We start from the raw sequence: 19503 nt of genomic DNA, 5'->3' as shown, positions 1-19503 counted from the left end.
TCTGCTGACTCAGCTGGATGGCTGAATGGTATAAAGTGCTCCATCAGCTCAACCGGCAGCATCCCTCTCTTAAGTTGGGGGGGTTGGGGGGGGTGCTGTGAGGACACTCGTCGGTACAGCCTCTCTCAGTATTACTGCAGTGCTCCTCTGCTGTTAAAGTGATTGTCGTTGATGCTTCTTTAATGCAGAAACTGACTCTGAGAGACGCACCCTCAAACAGCGAGAGGACGTGAAGCAACAGTCTGGAGACAGAAAACCCTGCTGGCCTCCACCGTTCAGCCAGAGCTCGTTACATTACACATTCGATCACATGTGAAGAAATGTGAACATTACAGCCTGGGACTTGAACCGCCAACCGACCAGTGAAGTTAGAGAGCTACAATCACCTCAGGATCGGAGAAGCTGCGTCTAAAGACTCCACCGTCAGCATGTTTAACATCAAAGTTCCTGCTCTTTATCAAGGTGAAAAACTTCCCAAAACTGCATCTGAGCAAACATGGAGACTCATTTACTTAATGTTTTCACTCAACTTCTCATAAGTTTGCTTTTTAAATTAATTATCATTCTCAAGCACGGTGGTGGAAGGGTAGTAATAAGGGGTGGGGTTTTTTTTTGAGTTATTGTCTAAATCTGAACTCCTCTTACTAGTAGAAGGGATCCAAAAGTTCTGGTGTTTGAGACTAATCAACCATCTGGAGACAGTTAGATGGCTGCTGAAGGAGCAGATGAATTAACAGAAAGGAGCTTTTGCGATTAAGACTTCTGAAGCGTTTCTTTCAGTCTTTAGAGCCCGCAGGAGTGATCCTTCTTCAGAACCGCCGCTGGTGTTCTGCTGTCCGTCAGCGCTTTTCCTGAGCGGCCGCTCTCCCTCCGTGTCCTCCTGCTGTCATCCTTCACGCTGCTCTTTTATTTCCTCCTTCACATGCAGCCGATTTTGGCTCCGCAGCCACTTTCACAGCCCACGAGTCTCTGATGGCGCGGGCCTCACGGCAGAACGGCAGCGGGCTCGTTGACCTGAAAGCGACCCCCGTCACACCGCCACAGCTCTTTAACTTTTAGAGGTCAACCTGCTGTTCTTCATTATTCCAGAGCTGCTGATTAGTAAAAGTAGCTTTTTTACTCGTCTTCATCAGGGATTGATCCACTTGAGAAGTGAGGGAGGAATAAATAAATCTGCCGGGTCGAGCTCAGAACTTGTGGATCATTTAATCAAAGTTCCGAACCGACAGGTCTGGACAAAAGCAACAAATAACTTTCAGGTTAAATCTTTAAGTATCTTCCAACTTTTAATTAATGGTCACACCTACCTGTCCCATGCAGGGACAGGCAGGTGTGATTTAGGTGAGCCCTCACGTGTCTGGGGTGAAAAGTTAAAGTGGTCAGATGCAGTAAAAGCGGTCTGACGTCATTGCGCGTGCTCGCGCGGAGCAGAGGCCTCGTCTGGGCCGTCCTCATCCTCTAATGGCAGCGATATTAAACGACAGCGTCTTTAAATCTTATGAGTCTGAGTTCAGCCGTCAGGGCCGGCGCTCATCCGTCTGCAGCAGATGCTGTTAGCGTTATGAGCTCTCCGCTCCACCGCCGTCTGCTGCTGCTCACCTCCATTACGGTGGGCCGGCTTCCCAGCCCCAAATTAAAAGAAGAGTAGCAGAGTCCTTGACGAGGAGGCTTTGTCGGTGGAAATTAGCCTAAGTGTTGTCATTAATATTTCCCGGGGCGGGCTAATGTCTGCGCGGCGGCGGTGAGAACAGGATATCCCCTCAGAATGTGCTGAGGAAGGCTCTTTGGGGAGCTGCAGGAAGCCTTTATGTTCCCAGAGATGAATGTTCAAAGTTTCACTGCAGTTTTTCCTGAGCGGCTCCTCTTCCTCTTCTCCCCCCTGTTGTCGGGCATGAACGCCCTCCACCTGCAGCTGCTGGGTGTCTGCTGCTCCTCCACCCGCTGGGTTAGCTGGTTCGATCAATGGGGCCTGTGCCTCCAGCAACAGTCTTTAGAGACGTTCACTTCCATTTTAATCCTTTTAAATGTACAAAATAGCAGTTTTACTTAGATTATGTCCCAGCAGCTGCAAGATGCTTTCTCAGTTTGTTTTTACTTTATTAGAACACAACTTAAAAACTTTTAATATAAACTTCCTCAAAATTGATTAAACAGGTAAACACATATTCCCTAACATGAACGGTGAAGTTTTTAAAACCTGCTCTCCGAGTACCAGCCCCTTCCAATCCTTAAAAATGAGTGAATCCTCACATTGTGATGTCACGAAGTGAGAACAGCCTCTTCCAGGAACAGTCTGTGCTGCCAGCTCCGCCCCTAGGCTAACACACGCATACCTTTTCTGCAGAGCTAGCGGTGATTGGCAAAGCACTTTAATTTTATACGAACAATAAGACTGGCGTTCAGTTTCCAAAAGTCCCCCATGAGCGTTTATCAAACCTCCGACGCGCCTATAGAGGCATTCCTGAGCGCAGGTAACAACTCCTGTCCGACTTTGTGTAAAAAAAAAAAATAAATAAAAAAAATAAACAGAAATGTGCGTGTGATTGGCCACTTTTCTATTGGCCCCGCCCCCTTACCGTTGCTAGGGCAATACTGACGCCATAACCGGATCCATGAATCATTCGTTTTTCAAAGTAAAATAAAAATTAAAAATGACTTTCACATAATTATCATTTTCTAAACTATTATAGAGAAACAGAAATATTATTCGTATTCCCAGTAAAACATTAAATCGAAAACGAAACGGACAAAGACCTTTTAAATTCAACACTTTTAGATTTCTGACGCCAAACTATTTCCGCTCCACCCATAATAAATTTATTTTCTAAGAGTTCCTCTTTTTGTTTTCCCCACCATGTGGTCAAACAATTTTCTTAGAAAATGAACTTGAACATTCATTATGTGTTAGCTTCATCCAAAATGATTCATGCAGCAAAAAAAGTTATTTCCCTTAGTCTTTATTTTAATGCTTATTGGTAAATTTTAGTAAACGATGCAGATCCAACAGGTAAAATGAGTAAATATGATTGAAGTAATTAATGAAAATAATTCAAGGTAGTTTTAGATGGTGGCTGAGTGTGTCTGCATGTGCCGGGATTCCAATCTTTAATTTAAATTCTTCAAAAAAAATAGTTTTTTGTTCTTCTGGTGTATCTAAGTGATTATTTTGCTTAATTTGTTGCATCTTTTTTACACATTCAATTCATTTTTGCTAAAAAAATACTTTTTTTAAAGACCCACTCTGATGGAAATTTATTCTTTTGATGTTTTTAACATTTTCTCAATATGGAGGACATGTATATAGAAAATTACGATTTCTTTATTCAAATAGTTTTTAAAGGGGGTCCAGTTGGAAAAATGCAGTTTGGGAAATTTGAACAATTTTCAGAAAAGTGCTCTTCTTGCAAAGATGCTTATGACATGCATCAAAACATGCTTTATCCCATGTGTACTTTATTTTATATTTTGATCTTTTCTCGTTACTTTTTAAATTAAGACAAAACAACAGTTTTTTAACGTCCTCTAAAAGTCATTGGCACATTTTTTTTCTTTTTGAAGGACGTTGCTTATTTTAGTTTTTTCTATTTTGTTGCTGACCGAGCAACTGGCTTGTCTCTACATTATCTCCATCCAAAGCAGCAGCTTTTACGAGCCAAAATGCTCTCTGTGTTCTAACCGTCGGGTACAAGTGAGCCACCGATATCACGAAGCACGAGATTTACTGCAGTTTTCTGGAAGCCTACATCCCACACAGAGCTACAGCTCTGTGGCTGTTTTTATACTCATTGTATTTTTTTGACTGAAGGCAACTTAAACTTAAACTTCCTTTAATTTTCTCCAAAATTGACAATGCTTTTTTTAATTCAATCTGCTTTATGTGTAAATTCTGGATGTGTTTAGTCACCAAAATGGATGCTCTGTGGTACACAAAATATCTGTCATCATGTTTTATTAAGACTAATAAACTATGAAGCCTCACAGCTCAATGGGTTGTTGGAGCATTATGGGTAATGTAGTTTGGAGCCTGGCAGTGTGAGACATTTTGTTCCTCAACATATTGAACTAAAGATGTGAGTTTTTGTGCTTCAAATGTTCAAGATTTTGTTTGAAAGAAATCTAATTTTCTCTTTCGTTTTTTTTTGTTCTTTAATAAGTATTTTGTCTTACTGTTGCATTTTCATCTCCAATCTGCAGCTTCCAATTTGAATTCTTATTTATTTCTCAGGGACAGTGCACAGAAGTATTTATTTTAAAAGCTAAAAACAATAATTAACAGCTTTTACTCCACATTGATTCATGTTTGAACTCCTCCATCTCTAGCTGATCACCTTCTGCTTCTCAGAGCAGCATCACCTGGTAATGAAATAAACTTCAAAAAAAGTCCAGAAAATATTTTTTTTTATAATCATCTGATTGTTGGATTACTTTTCAATTGAAGGAGCAAATAGGATTTAAAGATTTTTAAAAGATGGAGCCTCCAAAACTTTTCTAACAATTTTTTTCTTTTTTTTTATGTGTGTGGATTTTCCTCAAAGTTTGCTCCTCTGTGTTTCAGGCTTTTGAGGAAAACCTCGTCATCCCAGAGGAGGAGCTGGAGGAACCAGAGCTGATCCTAGATGGAGGTCTCCCTCGCTACACCACCCCTTTGCTCTCTGATCTCCTGGCTGGAGAGGAGCTCAAGGAGATGGCTGTGGATGAAGAGGAAGAAGAGGAGGTGGATCAGATGGAGAATACAGCTGAGGAGAAGTCGGTCCTCAGAAGATCTCCTCCATCCTGGCAAGAATGGAAGCTCTCCTCCAGCGAAGACGCCAAAGGAGCAAAGGAGGTGACTGAGCTGAAGTTTCTCTTTTCTGACTGAATCCCTAACATGCATCTTCCTCACTTCGCTCATCATCAGCATAGGAAATTCTCTTCTCTGATCGCTGCTTTTTTATTTCAGATGTGGAGAAAAGAGGAGCAAGAGGAGGAAGAGGAGGAAGAGGAGGAGGACAGGCTGGCGAGGTCGGACAACGAGAGCGTTGGATCTTTGGGAAAATTTATATTGGGTAAGACGCGCGACCACAGGAGCTCCGAGTGTTCCGATGTTCATCAGGTCGGCTCACATACTTTCATGTTTGCAGGTCTGTCCGAGTCCAGAGACAGCGAGGCCGACACCGAGCTCACGCTGACCGACACCGACACCGAGTCAGTACCATCACAGCTCTGCTTCAGGAGCGCTTCTTCTGTCTTCATCTCTGTTTCATCAGCTCTCTGGGCTTCAATTCCACTCTGTGTTTGTGTTAAACTAAAGCCACACAATCAAATAAAACACACACACACCCCCAAACACACACCCAGATCCTTGTGTCTTTAGTCCTATGCTGCCCCCCTCTGTTTTTCTTGGTTTTCACAGAATAAACAGATTTAAACCCTCATTCCATCAATGACAACAGTCCTCAACCTGTCAGTGTAATCCACCTAAAACATAAAAAAAAATCCCTACAAAGTTGTAGATGATCTGTCTATGCAACAAGTCATTTTTACTTGACAAGAAAGTCGATGCTAAAAATAAGATATTGAAATCCGGAAAAAGGATTTCCACAAAATCATTCAAAAAGTAAAACAAGCTAAAACAAAACTAACATTTAGATGGATTTACTTAAAAATAAAGGTTACACAGCTCAAACGTATTTTTTGCTTGTTCAGCACAAATGTTTTTTATGTAATTGTAGTTCATTTTGATTACAGTTACAAAAACTAAACTGTAAAATGTGGAAATGACTCATTTTGGAACATAAAAATGAACAAAATCAGAAAACCATCTTAGTGAATTTGGTCCATCTTATTAAATCCTCATAAAATCCAAAGTTTCCAGAATAATAATAATCAACTCCAGTCTACATTTATTAAACTTTAAAATGACATCCTTAAAAATGAACCAATGATTACAGTTTCTTATTATCTAGTGAAAATAAATACAATTTAAGTACTTGAAAATTAGAATTGCGTGGAGCTTTTCTGCATTTTTTTTATCCATTAACTAGAAATATAAATTCTCATAGAAGAATTGTCTGATATGTTTAATTGGCATATTGTAACCTCCCAGCAGAACACTGATCCAAACTTTTGCTGTTAGTGGTTGTTTACTTACCGTATTTTTCGGACTATAAGTCGCACCGGAGTATAAGTCGCAGGGGCCAAAAAATGCATAATGAAGAAGAAAAAACCATACATAAGTCGCACCGGAGTATAAGTCGCATTTTTTTCAAGTAATTTATTTTACAAACTGGTTGAAAAAAACGATATTACATCATCCTGGAAGGTAAGTTATAACATTCATAAGTGAATAGAAAACAGGCTGAATATGTGTCAACACATATTCACATATTAGCATCATGAAAAAAACGAAAAGATGTAGCATTTATATAACATAACAGTTTTATTTAACTATAGCCTCAAGAACTCATCAACTTTGTATCTTTACTGTAATTAATTGCACGCAATCTCACTCCATATCACTAAATCCCTTAAATTCTTCATCCTCTGTGTCACGTCTGAATAACTAAAGTAAATAAAGTAATTGCATAGATCACCATAAGAGGCACTCTAGACTTACGGTCCATATCTCATCATTAAAAATTCGTATATAAGTCGCACTGGAGTATAAGTCGCAGGGACATTGAATCTATGAAAAAAAACGCGACTTATAGTCCGGAAAATACGGTAAATCAAACAATTTGAGGTTGTTTTGAGTCTTTAATGAAGTTTTCTATTGTCAAGAGTTTGGAGCAAAATGATTTTGACTTATTTTAAGTATACTTTCTTCATTTCTGGAGCCCAGCTTTTAATGAGACAAAAAAATTCTTGAGTTGTTCTTAATCTTTTCTAATGTTCAGTTTTTGATACATCAAATGTTTTTACACTTCAAAAACTTGGAATCTTACCAAATAATATGTGTAATTTCCACTTAACATACTTTATTTATTTTCACTCTTGGAAATGGTACAATAAAAATTTTTTTATCATAAAGTTATTTTCTCTCAATGAAATGTTAACTGTTTTAGTTTGATGGGTTTAAAAAGTTAATTCCACTAACAATCACATAAATCATATACATTTTTGTTAGTGCTGATTTGATTCTGAAAGGAACATAAAATCTGACTTTTTTTTAGAAATAATGTTTTTTCTTTATGTGGAGGTCTGTCAGGAAGATGGACACAGCAAGGAGGAAGAGGCGGAGCCAAAGGGAATCCCTTCAGCCAATGAGAGGAGGTCGCAGGTAGGAGAGCTTCACACCTGCTGCAGGTAAAACTGAACTCTGCAGGAGGTTCACCCCGAGTTTGTTCACCTGCAGCGTCCTGCCTGAGAGGGAGGCTGGGGAGGGAGAGGAAACACCCCCCTACAGCCACTGGGGACCCCCCCGCAGGTAAAACCCACCAGTTTACCTGGTTACTCAAAACTGATTGAACTGTGAGATGAAGTTTAACAAGTTGGTGAGGAACTTTTTCACTGACTTTTCCTCCAGTTATAACAGCTGGACACTTTGGTACTGTGACTCACAGAACACTGACGACAGGAGTTTTTAAGGACCCTGGAAGTTCAGTGAGATGGTTTTATTGATGAATCTGCATTTGTGCCCCCACAGGGTGGAGGTGTGGCCAGAGGAGGGCGAGTCTCTGGGGCTGAGCATCGTCGGGGGGCGACACGTCATAAAGCGGCTGAAGAACGGAGAGGAGCTGAAGGGAATCTTCATCAAGCAGGTTATTCCAGGCAGTCCTGCTGCTCAGACCCAGAGCCTCAAGACCGGGGACAAGATCCTGGAGGTGGGGCCCCGCAAAATACCTGCACCCCATCTCATCTCACTCACCAAAGCCTCAAGGGAGGGAGGGAGGGGTTGAATGATCCAGGTTTTTTTCACAGATGAACCTCTTTCAGATCAGAGTTACAGAGCACTGCAGTAAATACCTTCCTCTGGAAGTTCTAACACATTTCTTGTGAATTTGAACAAAAAGGGCCACACAACAGACCCGCCCCCAAGTCCATGACCCGCCTCCTGTATAACTTGTGTGTGTACACATTCAGGTGTCGGGCATTGACCTGCGAGCCGCAAGTCACGAGGAGGCGGTCAGCGCCATCAAGTCAGCTCCGAGTCCCATTGTCTTCATCGTCCAAAGCCTGTCGTCAGTTCCCCGGGTACTTGCACCTCCACCCTGACACACACCACACACACATCCTGTTTTTTTCTTTACTCTATAGGGACTTTTGATTGGAGCATGCATTGTGGGAAGGATGTTTTAACAGCAAAAATACAAGAACCAAATTTTCTAAGGATGGCAAACCTGATAAAGCTCTGCTGCTGCCATCATCAACAGATGAGGTGCTGGATTTAAACTCTGAGCTGCAGGTCCTCATCCAATCAGGTGCTCTGGACAGCTGAGGGAACAAAAAAAGAAAGACAGACAAAAGAGAGAGAGAAAAACATTCCAAAAGTGCTAAAAAATCAATTACAAGTTAGCCGTAACAGCAGCACACAGACTAATACTTCTGAACATTTGTTGTTTGTCAAAGTTTTCTGTTTCATTTTCAGTACAATGTTAGGTTAATAATGCAAAAATAAAACAAAGTGATTTTAAAATCACTTTTAATGAATTACAGCTTGATAAACTTCCCTCTTAAGTCAGACAATTTTTAGGTGAAATGTCCTTTAATGTTGACGCAATGCATGCTGGGAGATTTGTAAAAGCAGTTGGTTGAGATTTGGTGGCTAAATACTTGAGATAAAAAACAAGATAACCTGTTTTAGGACTTCAGAATAGAGCTAGTAGAATTGATCTGATCTATTTTTGTGTTTGTTTGTGTGTGTTTGTTGTGCAGCCGGCGTCCATTACGCCATCAAACTACAAGCAGAAATCCAAAAGGACAGAGTCTTTGGTGAGTTCTGACTGATATTTTTTTAACCAGAGGTACATTGTGAGTGCTAACGAGTCCAGCAGAGGGCAGCACTGCCTCAGTCACAGAGAGTTCATGTTACATCTGATGCACAGAAACCAGTTTGGAGTCACCTTTGTTACAGTCATTTTATCATTAAAGTATGTTTAGTGCTATGAGGAGTAAAAACTGTTGATTTAAAATCCAACAAGTTGACATTTAAGATGAAATAAAACTAAAACTGGAGCTTCAATTCTTGAGAGAACAAAGCAAAAATGTATTAAGAGATTTATGGTTCAAACGTGATAAACTCTACAAATGTGTCTGTTTTTTAAACTATTTCATAAAATTTAGAGTTTTCACAGTTTAAAACCCTTTAAAGACAAATATTGTATTACATACTTTCATTTAGCTGCCAAATAAAGCATTTTTATGTATTCAGGTATCATTTTTTTATCTTTGGTTAAAAGTCTTCATGCTAGAATATACATTTATTTATCTGACAGTGAGCAATTCACTCATCATGGCAGCCCCCCCCAAAAAAGCAAGTGATAATACAATTCCAGCTCATCAGATATTTGATCAAATAATCAAATAGACACATACATAGTTTGATAAGGACCGTCAGCTTCATTCTGACAGGAAGGATTTTCCTCCCTGAACCTCCCAGATGACGACATGTTTGACTCAAAAGCACTAATAACTGGGGGTGTAGGGAAAATCGATTTGGTGATATATCACGACATTTCATTTGGCGATACTTGTATCAGTTTAAAATGATGACAGAATATTTAATTCATTATTTATGAGCGTTCTTCAGTGTCTTACTGTTGTTTTCAGCTCTACACTGCGACCGAAACGACAAGATCTCGCGAGAACTGGCTTGTGTTACATGTTCAGTCAGCCTTGTGGTTTTTGTCGTTATGAGACATGCGCTACTTAGTCTTTACTTGGGATTGGTACCAAACTGAAACTCTGTGCCACATTGCTGCCAGTATCATATAAAAAGTGGATTGCGGTGCTTCGTAGTAGGACGTACATGGAGCTTCGTCTTAAAAAAACGGTGAAAAATTGTTCTTGTGTAGTCTTGGGATATATCACGACATGTATCATATCTTGAGATGAGTTTCGTGATACTGATCGTATTGTCAGATTTGCAAATACACACCTCTACTAATAACTCTTTTCTAGTTTCCTTTTGTGGGCAGTGAAAACGAGAAGCAAAAAACACGTAAAAAAAGCAGGACTCATGCTAAGAACATGCTGTTCTCATATCTGATGCCTCCTGTTCTTCCTTCAGCCTCTGCAGAACCCAGAAGCAGACCTGCCCCCCCTCAGGCAGCCCCCACCCTACAGACCTCCAAGCCAACTGTCAGAACTTAGCCAGTCCTCAGAGCTGGGCCGGGCTAAAGGTGAGATACCGTCTGGGATGTGATCCGCTTCGGTTGTTTGCTGTGAGTCAGCTCTTGAGTGCGGGTCAACCAGTTGTTGGTTCTCACGATTTCTAGATAAAGGAATCGTTAAAACTAAGGGTTTAAAGACATTTTTTACTTCCGTTGAGCTTAAGAAGTTAAAAAAATATACGTTGGATTAAAGGAATATAATAAAGTTATCAAGTAACTTATCTCTACAGTTGTTCTGCTTTACCTGACTGAATAAAGACCCACTTTCAGGGTCTAAATGTGTTCTCGTTCCTGGAATTGGGTTGAGTTTGGTTGGTGATTCTTGTTTGTAAAGTTGGGAGCTGGGCTTTTGTGAAGCGTTTGATTTGATCTGAACCCTTGATCTGCTGGTATGTTGATGTTTTCTGAACTACACTTTGGCCTCAGTGTTTTGTGGTTGGTGTTGGTGAAGACTTCGGTTCATTTGTAGCTTCTTCTGGGAAGAAACCTAAATCGGTTGAAGTCTCTGCAAATATGGTGCTGTTTATGGATCAGTACATGCACCTTCAAATGAAAGTTTTCTTCAGCTGAGAGGTATCTAGAAAGCTCCGAGGGGGAAGAGAGAAGAGCGTCTTGTTTTCTCACTAAGATAACTGCAGCTCAGAGTTTTCATGGAGGATCTTTGATTTGTCTGGATCTGCTTGTGTGGTTCTGACATCTATCTTCACTGATGAGATGCACTCACACCGGACTCAGCAATGCTTGATCAACCAGCTACTGACAATGAAAAGTTTATGTAAATATGCTTTTCAGGTGTTCAGGCGTTGCAACATATTTTTCTATGTACAAAACACAGATCCACTGAACACGCATTACAGTTAAACTATGTCAGACTTTGACCAATCAACTTGGATTTGGTAGTTAGTTATAGATTATATATCGGAATAGAGCTGTGAAAGAAAAACCTGGAACAAGATTTACGCCACTTTGATATTTTGCAAATTTTAGAAATGCTCTTAGTAAACAGTAGAGACGGAAAAAAGAATCCCCTCCCTGTCTAATGTGAAAACCATGACCTAAACTTTAATTTAAGAAACCGCGGTCAGCACGTTCTTGAGCACATGTTGCATCAATCTCTATCTAATGTGTGCAAGTCTGTGGAAATTTAAGAATGTACATTGAAAATAGATATTTATAAATATTTATAGTGGAAAGAATTTCAATTAGTAGAAAAAGTCTTAATATCACTGGTTACAAGACCTAAATTCTTATACTACCAGTGTGTGACGTTAGCTGAACACAACCTGAAAGGGTTTATAGTGGTCCCTCGCTATGTCGTGGTTTACCTTTGGCGGTCTCTCTGCTTCACAGATTCTCTCAGTGCAATTTTCACCTTTTCTTTGTTTGTTTTTTTATACATAGCACACTGTGTTCTGCATCCTGACAGCTTGTAGACGTCGTCAATTTATCTCCTCAGTGCCGTGTCTCCTGTATAGAATGTGTTCGGTTTGACAAATCTATATAAATGTTAGATTGGTAGCAGATCTTTGTTTTCATTCTATACTTAACTTGTTTTTCTATGAAGGTTTAAATTTAAGAGTTTAAACAAGAGCAAAAAGTGTAAAAAGGTTCCGTCTGTCTGATTCAAATGTTTGAAGTGTGTGGTGAGGAGTTTTACAGCCCTAAATAATCTTACTTCAGGATTTCGTCTATCGGAGGCTATTTTTAGAACACATCTCCAGCCGTAAAAGAGGGAAAACTGGACCAGAACTGCTGCACAGAACCACACTGTCTATAATCGTGGCTCTGGAGGAACTTTTTGCAGCGGGTCCACCTAACCTTGATTCTTAGATGTAGCAGTACTAAAGTTAGGTACATTTTAACCACATTGCATGTAACAGCTCAGTGTTACAAGGTCATTTTTTGTTCTTTGTCTATTTGCTGCTGCTGAGAGGTAGCAGACACTCTAGCAGTGCATTTATCACAATAATAATGTTGTTTTTTTCCCCCTTTTTTAGCTTTTTCACTCTTTTACCTCAATGCATCAAAAATACTCGCAAATGCTTTACTATGCTGTCCTCAGTCTTTACAATAAACACATCAGATTATGGACTTTACTGTTTCTGAACAGAAAAATTAATCAAGCCACTGTTTTACATGCAAATGTCAGAGATCAAAGCGTCCATACAATTTACTAAAAGTTCAACCATCAGCTTCACAATCATTTTTGCGTGAATCTTCTATTGTTTTTATCTTCTTCTGTTGCTGTCTTTGCTAAAATTCCACTAAAAGCAAACCAATGAAACATGTAATCTCAATAAAATAAGGCAAATTCAGCATTTATTACATTATAAACTACATTTTCCAAACCTTCAAACTGTGGAGGTGCGTGTAATACCACTGACAGCCTTATGGGGTCAGTGTTCAGCACCATTCCATCTACGTTTTATATCTTAAAATTTAGCATTTGTTAGCTAAGTAGGGAAAAGCTTTTTTTTCTGTAAAGCAGAGACTTCTTGTTACATTTTTGTTGCATTCCTAGGTATTCAGCTCTAAATAAACATAATTTTGAATTTTCACTCTCCTAAGTCCAGCTATCTGTAGGCTAGCATAGCTAAAGGCGGCTAATATACAAAGCAGGAAGCTCAAACACAGATCTGTGCTTCAAAAACACGTTTTGTTTTTTTCTTTAAAAAAGGAGAAGAAAATTGACAGAAGTTGTTGTATTTTTATAGTTTTTTACAGAAAACTTTGCCAACATTTTCTTGTTAGCATTATTTTTAGGTTAGAATTTGAAAATTAAACGAGTTTCCATAAACGTTTTGACTTTAAAAACGATCTACTTAAGATAGAAATTACATAATAAACCTTATTGATTTCATTTTAATTTTTAAGATTAAGACACCTTCCTGTATTTTTTACTAATTATGTTGTTGTTTAGCAAACATGTTTTTTCAATTAATATATTCTGATCCATTATATTTGAAGTATGAATATATTTATGACATGCTTTAGAAGTGGAAATGCAGTAAATACATATAAATATATTTTTATAACCCTTGCACTTTTTTCTTCCTGCATCATGTTTGTTGTCTTGCTGAACTCTTGGCGTCGTCAGGGTCAGGTCATGATCATAATTTAAGTTCAGATGTCTTCAACGCTGCTTTTCAGTAATCGTCGGGTGAAACTGCGAGGATTTTGGGATGTCGGCGCATGTTTGTGTTGCAGTTTGTGTTAATGTGTGTTTCTGTCTCTGCAGGCCTCATAGGAACCAGCAGCCCGTCCCGTGTGTAGGCCTGCTGCCGCTCTGACTGAACGCTCTCAGTTGGTTGCCATGTTTGCTTCTCTCGCTCCTCTTCAGGCTTTTCTCTCTGGGTTTTCCTGGCTGCTCTGGTTGGGGGTGGTTAGGGCGTAAATCATAGATGGGGCTGAAGCCGAGGGCTTTCTGGCTGCTGGTTGAGGCTAGTCTGGTTGGGGAAAACTTTGAGGTTCTTGGGATGTTTTTAAGCATCTGTCTTGCTGCTTCTGCTGGTGTTTTTTAGAATAGATTTTTTTTCTTCTGAGCTCGTCTTTTCTGTTCAATTCTACAAAAATCATTTGAAGATCTGTTGAAGAAAAACATTCAGATTTTATCAAAAACTTTCTTTGTGAAGAATCTTTTTAAAAATTATTTTCTGCACAAATCTGTCCAGAAAACTTTGAAACAAATCAACACCTGAAAGTGATTTAATGTTCAAACTTTTACTTGTCAAAAAAATAAATAAATGTTCTGTTTCATGGCAGCAGAATTTTTTCATTTGTCTTTCCTTCAACCAGGAAAAGAATCGATAGAAAATAGTTGTGATGAAAACGGTGAACTTCAGAGCTTTACAGTAGAGTCCCTGCACAGATCCACACCCCTCAAGGTGAATCAGACGGGAGGAAAAGTGCCATGCCTACAGTTTGTCATCAGGATAAAATCTCCATTTTGGAGCTCACCAAATATCATCATCACACAAATGTTCACTACTCACAATAAGTTAGTGATATTGTTATCTAAGTTTTTCTTATTTGGCCTGAGTTTATTTTTTCTTTTAATTAAATACATAAAATTCACTTCGATATTCCTGATGATGACAGAGAAAGAAGAAACAACATTTTTATTAGTTTTATATTTATCACCCCAAAATTGAAAACAATAATAGAGATAACCACAAATAAGAAAAATTATACCATGTCTGTAGCAGGTATTTCTATCATTTACTGCAAAGACAGCAACATCTCCTGCTCCTCTCTAGAGTCATGATGTTGTTCTGAGGCGTTCCACTCTTCCATAAGAACCACGTGGAATTCTACCAGGACTGGTCACTGGTCACAGCTGGTCTCAGACATGCTCAATGGGGTCATTGCTGGTAATATACCATATTAGATGCACCCACCTCCCTAAGTCCAGCTGTGACACTTCTGGTACCATGTGGTGGAGCATTTTCATCCATGAACAGAAGGTTGAGGGTGTTCTGGTGGAATTGGGGGGTGATGATGGTTCTATGATGTTTCTGAGGTAAGAACATGTCGCTCAGTGACTGGACCATCTACAAATCAGCTGTGCTCTGACTGATGATCCCTGTCCAGACTGTTGCACCTCCTCAACCAAAGCAAACTCTGGAGGCCATGTTAACCTTGGCTTTTCGCTCACCTCATCGTCTCTAGCAACGCAGACGACCATCAATTCTGTACAGGGTGACCCATCACTCATCAGTGAACAGGACGGTAGACCACTGCTGCATTGTCCAGGTCACATGGTCTTGTACTACAAACGTTCAGAGCGGTGTCTTTGTGTCAGTGGGGTCGCCTGTGACGGTCGTCTGGCATTCAAGTCAAAGCGGTGGAGTTAGTTGTGAATAGTTTGCCTATAAACCCTCATTCCTTCACATCTGAGGTCAGAAGTCCTTGGGTACTGGTCATGGTTGTAGTCTGACTCTGGCAAAGCTCCACTCCTGGGTCTGTCCCAAACTCTAACAGTAGTTCTGTCTTGATGAAAGTCTGCTGACGACACTTTGAGACTCACCACGTTCACCTGCAACACCTGACTGTCTACCACCAACCTGAAGACCTACTTTAACCAGGTGGAGCTGCTTGTCCAGTAACCCTTGTGTGATTATACTTTATACTTCTGACCATTAAACATGTTGAATATCAAAATATTCATTTGACATTTGAAATGAAAGCCAGAAAGGAACCTCATCGTCAGTATAATGTGTCCACCTTCCAATCCTCAATTTGATTTAACCCTTTAACACCTGAGGCATCGCCCATGAGGCTTAAACACAAAATTTTTAACATACAGTAACTTTTATACCATTAACATCATCGTCATTACATTGATCATGTTAACAATTAACTAAAATCAAAGAACATTAACACTGGAGCTCCGGTGTTAAAGAGTTGCACCACAAAGTACCAAATGTTGCAGTTCTTCACACGACCACTAGATGCTGGTGTCAGAAGGGAGCAATTTTCCATTGACTTTTATGTCAAGTGTTTCTACACCTGTGCTGTTGTCAGAACTTTATTGAGGTGGGAGGAGCTAACTTCAGTCAATGTGCCGTCCCCTTTCAGACTCCGTCTTCGCATCAGCACCCAAAGTATTATGATGAGTTGGTTCTGACTGGAATCTTAGACCTGAAATGACCTTTAGTGACCTTTAGTTCCAAGAAGAAGGTAATAGCTCAGAACCCCCCCAGGTAAGAACCAAAAGAAAATGTTTTAATTCAAATGAAAGACAGATACTGAGACATCTGCGTTGGGTTTATGATCTGTGTTTGGAGCAGAAACGATAGAGATGAACTGACCCAGCAGGAAACCACACGTTTCTCTGTTTGTTTGTTTGTGAACGCAAGTCTGGAGGGACCAACAGCTGGAGGAGGAGGAGGAGTCAGGGCTCCTCCTCCTTCCTCCTTTGTTGAGGATTTTGTTTTGAAGCTGCTATTCTCTCAGGTTTTTCTGCTGCATTTCGTTCTTCACGATGATGATATGAAAACAAAAACACCCACAAAAGTAGAAGTGGATCAGGCAGGGTTCCTGTTTGGTTGAAATGTTCTCTCTAATGATGGACGGTACTTGGAAAATGCAAGTACTATACCCTAAAGACCACAATCCAACAGAATGGAGATTGAATGAAAATAAAATTAAGTTAAATCCTTTAAAAGAAATGATTCAAAGGAAACTGTAGGATTTTTTTAAACAAGAGACGTAATTAGTGATGTTGTTTTGTAATTTTAGCTGAAAAAGGCCGAGCTTTAAGATGAGAAATCTGAATTGGATGTCGGTGCTGATTACACTGTCATAAAAGCTTTTGTTTCCCTTTTTAGCTTACATTTGCAACAACAAAAACCATCTTCTTATTCTTCAAGATCAATAGGAAAATTGCTTTTACCAAAATGGTCTTCGTTGCAGTGATGACCTTCTCACGTTCTGCCCTGAAGGTCATCAAGTTACCTCACTGAAATGTTTAACTCTGTTACAAACCCACAGCCTGAATGAAATCAGAGCTGAATCCGATCATTCAAACCCCTCCTCCTGTGTGTTTTTAGCAGCAGACAGAACCGGCACGATCAATGAAAGCAGCAGACAGACCCAAATCATGGACTGGAGCCTTTCAGAACCAGATGTGACTTGGGAATTGGAGCATTCTTCTGCTGCAGATGAAATGTTTCTGTAGTATCAGTGAATTCTTTAGAAAATCTTTTATTAGTCAACATGAATATTAAAATCAGCCGCTTTTCTCCTTCAGAATCTACTTGACATATCGTGTTAATGGTCAAAAAGTTACAATACATGAAAGATTTTGAGTGTAGGCGTCACAATCATTGTTATATAGAGTTTAAGGCTGGACAGAAAGATGCCGAGAGAGAAAACTAGAAACAAGGTGGTCGTCTATGTTTGATGGTTGTTTACTAAAAGCTTCTAGAAACATGAAGGTTAAAGAGTGTAGTTCTGGTGCTAGATCTGCACTTCAGTGCTCAGATGTTCGTGACCTCTTACTTCCTGCAGCTTGTTTTTCTGCAGGGGGGTGTCCTTGAAGAAACGATGACTCCTCCTTACTGCGCCATCGGTTGATCTCTTTAGAAAAGTCTCACCTCTGGAGGTCAGACACTGAACCTTTAAGGAGCGTCTGATGAATGCAAATGTTTGCAAGATATGAACTATTTTCCATCAGTCATTGTGTTAAAGCTCCAGCTTTTTTTATTATTTAAAGGTTGTTAAATCAGATTAGACTGGAGGACAGCGGGTCACTGCAGCTCTCCGCCACATACTGAGTCCATTTAGAAAGCAGAGAAAGCTGAAGCTGATTCTGAACTTTGAGATTTTGAGTTTGAGCAGAAATCCTATATTTCAGTTAAAGATGGACTAATCTTCAGCAGAAGCTCCTAGCTGCTGACAGATGTTCATATCCAGATGAGAGACTTTGATTCACGCTGGTTGTAAATGTGAGGATGTAGATTATATATTGCTTTATCTGACAAAAATGAAACAAAGAATCAAGAACCAGCAGGAAAATGCTGAATCTACCTAGTTTGAAGCATTTAGATAAAACAAATTGCATTCACTGGATCAAAGAGGGACTTCCGGACGCTAACATAAAAAAAAACTAAAAAAATGTATCAAAACCTTTAAAAAACAAGAAAATCAAATCAAATGAGCCAAAGGTAATGTGTCACTTCTTACTGTTATAGTATGACAAAATGAAGGCGTTGAAATAGAAAAGATATTACTGTTGGGCCTTTAGATCTGAGAAGCGCTTGCTGTCCTATAAGGAGCCTGCCTGAAATAAATAAATCACAGCATATCTACAGTTAGACTTTACTTTATTCTCTGGGACTTTAACCGAAGGCTTCATGTGTGATTAGAAACAAAACCCAAGTTTTAACTAGAATCCACTTCCCTGCTTCAGTGTCCTCACGTCATCCTTAGGCCCCCCTTTCTTTTATATTTTTCCCTCTTTGTTGTTATGGTGACACTGAATCTCCAACTGGATTTTATTGACCTCTTGTACAGTTCTGCAGAAACCAACTCTGGATCTGCTGGAAATGTCGGATCTGATGCCAAGGAATCATCAAAGCACATTAGCTGAGTGTGGACACAAACACACACACTTACACAGAAACAGTATTCTAATTACAAAATATCTCTTTATGGACTCAGGGCTCCACAGCTCTGACTGTAAACCAGAGCGATTGACCATGTCTGTGAAACTGTCCTGAGTCTAAACCGAGTCTTAGTTCGGTAGAGTTTGATCTAAGAGCAGTCCAGTGTGGTGCAGAGGTATCCTCCTGGATTCCTGGGACTTAGTGGGTGTAGATTGGCGTGACGTGTTCTTATTCTAAAGATCATGGTGACAGAAGACTTATAGTTTGGCCACAACAGCATAAAGCCACCCTGACTGTGAATCTGCAGTGAAACCACGAGAAAGCGCCTACCTGCTGGACTTCAGATGGTGATTATCCAGGTAAGAATCAAGCCTGGATGGCTGTGATGTAGGACTGGTGAGTGGGAAACCAGGGTTCATTTCCCAGGAGGCGGGCTAAGTTGAGTCTCATGACGGTCCTTATAGGCAAGACCCTTACTACTACTGCCTACTTATGTAGCCACAAGGGTCTCCCTGTGCCTGTCCCCAGTCAGGAGAGAATACAGGGTTGTTTCAAGAAGGACATCCGGTGTAAAACTCTGCCAAACCAAATGTGTGGATCAGTGAAATCTGATTTGCTGTGACGACCCCTGAGGGGATGAACAACAATCAAGATTGACCTGAATGTAACATCTTCTTCTTGTTCAGGATTAAACATTGGTTGGAATTCATTTTCTGTATTACTGCCACCTAGAGGCCTTTAAACCATCATTCAGTTTACTTGCACTATATTACCAAAAGCATTGGCTCACAGATGAACTGAAGTATCATCTCATTCCTAATCCATAGAGTTCAGTATGATGTAGGTCCACCTTTTGAAGCTATTCCAGCTGCAACTCTTCTGGAAGGCTGTCAACAAGGTTGAGGAGTGTGTTTAGGAATTTTGGACTATTCTCCCAAAAGTGCATTGGTCAGGTCACACTGATGTTGGTGGAGAGGGCCTGGATCTCAGTCTTCTCTCCAATTCATCCCAAAGGTGTTCTATGGGGTTCAGGTCAGGACTCTGAGCAGGTCGGTCCAGTTCATCCACACCAGATGCTGTCATCC

The 19503-nt window shown here is 40.0% G+C and overlaps 1 protein-coding gene across 5 annotated transcripts in view; it reads left to right on the top strand.

Moving 5' to 3' along the window:
• The window catches only part of patj (PATJ crumbs cell polarity complex component), a 101074-nt gene that overhangs the window by 39496 nt on the left and 42075 nt on the right, over positions 1-19503 (top strand). For all 5 annotated transcript variants that reach the window (XM_024258801.2, XM_024258798.2, XM_024258800.2 and 2 more), the window contains 9 exons: positions 4556-4825; positions 4940-5045; positions 5121-5184; positions 7178-7258; positions 7334-7405; positions 7625-7802; positions 8062-8172; positions 8854-8910; positions 10208-10319. In XM_024258801.2, coding sequence (XP_024114569.1) covers positions 4556-4825; positions 4940-5045; positions 5121-5184; positions 7178-7258; positions 7334-7405; positions 7625-7802; positions 8062-8172; positions 8854-8910; positions 10208-10319 — 1051 coding nt within the window. The remainder of the gene's footprint in view (positions 1-4555; positions 4826-4939; positions 5046-5120; positions 5185-7177; positions 7259-7333; positions 7406-7624; positions 7803-8061; positions 8173-8853; positions 8911-10207; positions 10320-19503) is intronic.

The sequence above is a fragment of the Oryzias melastigma genome, linkage group LG4 (genome assembly GCF_002922805.2).
Source record: "Oryzias melastigma strain HK-1 linkage group LG4, ASM292280v2, whole genome shotgun sequence".
NCBI lineage: Eukaryota > Metazoa > Chordata > Actinopteri > Beloniformes > Adrianichthyidae > Oryzias > Oryzias melastigma.
This window is presented reverse-complemented; position numbering and strand designations above follow the sequence as displayed.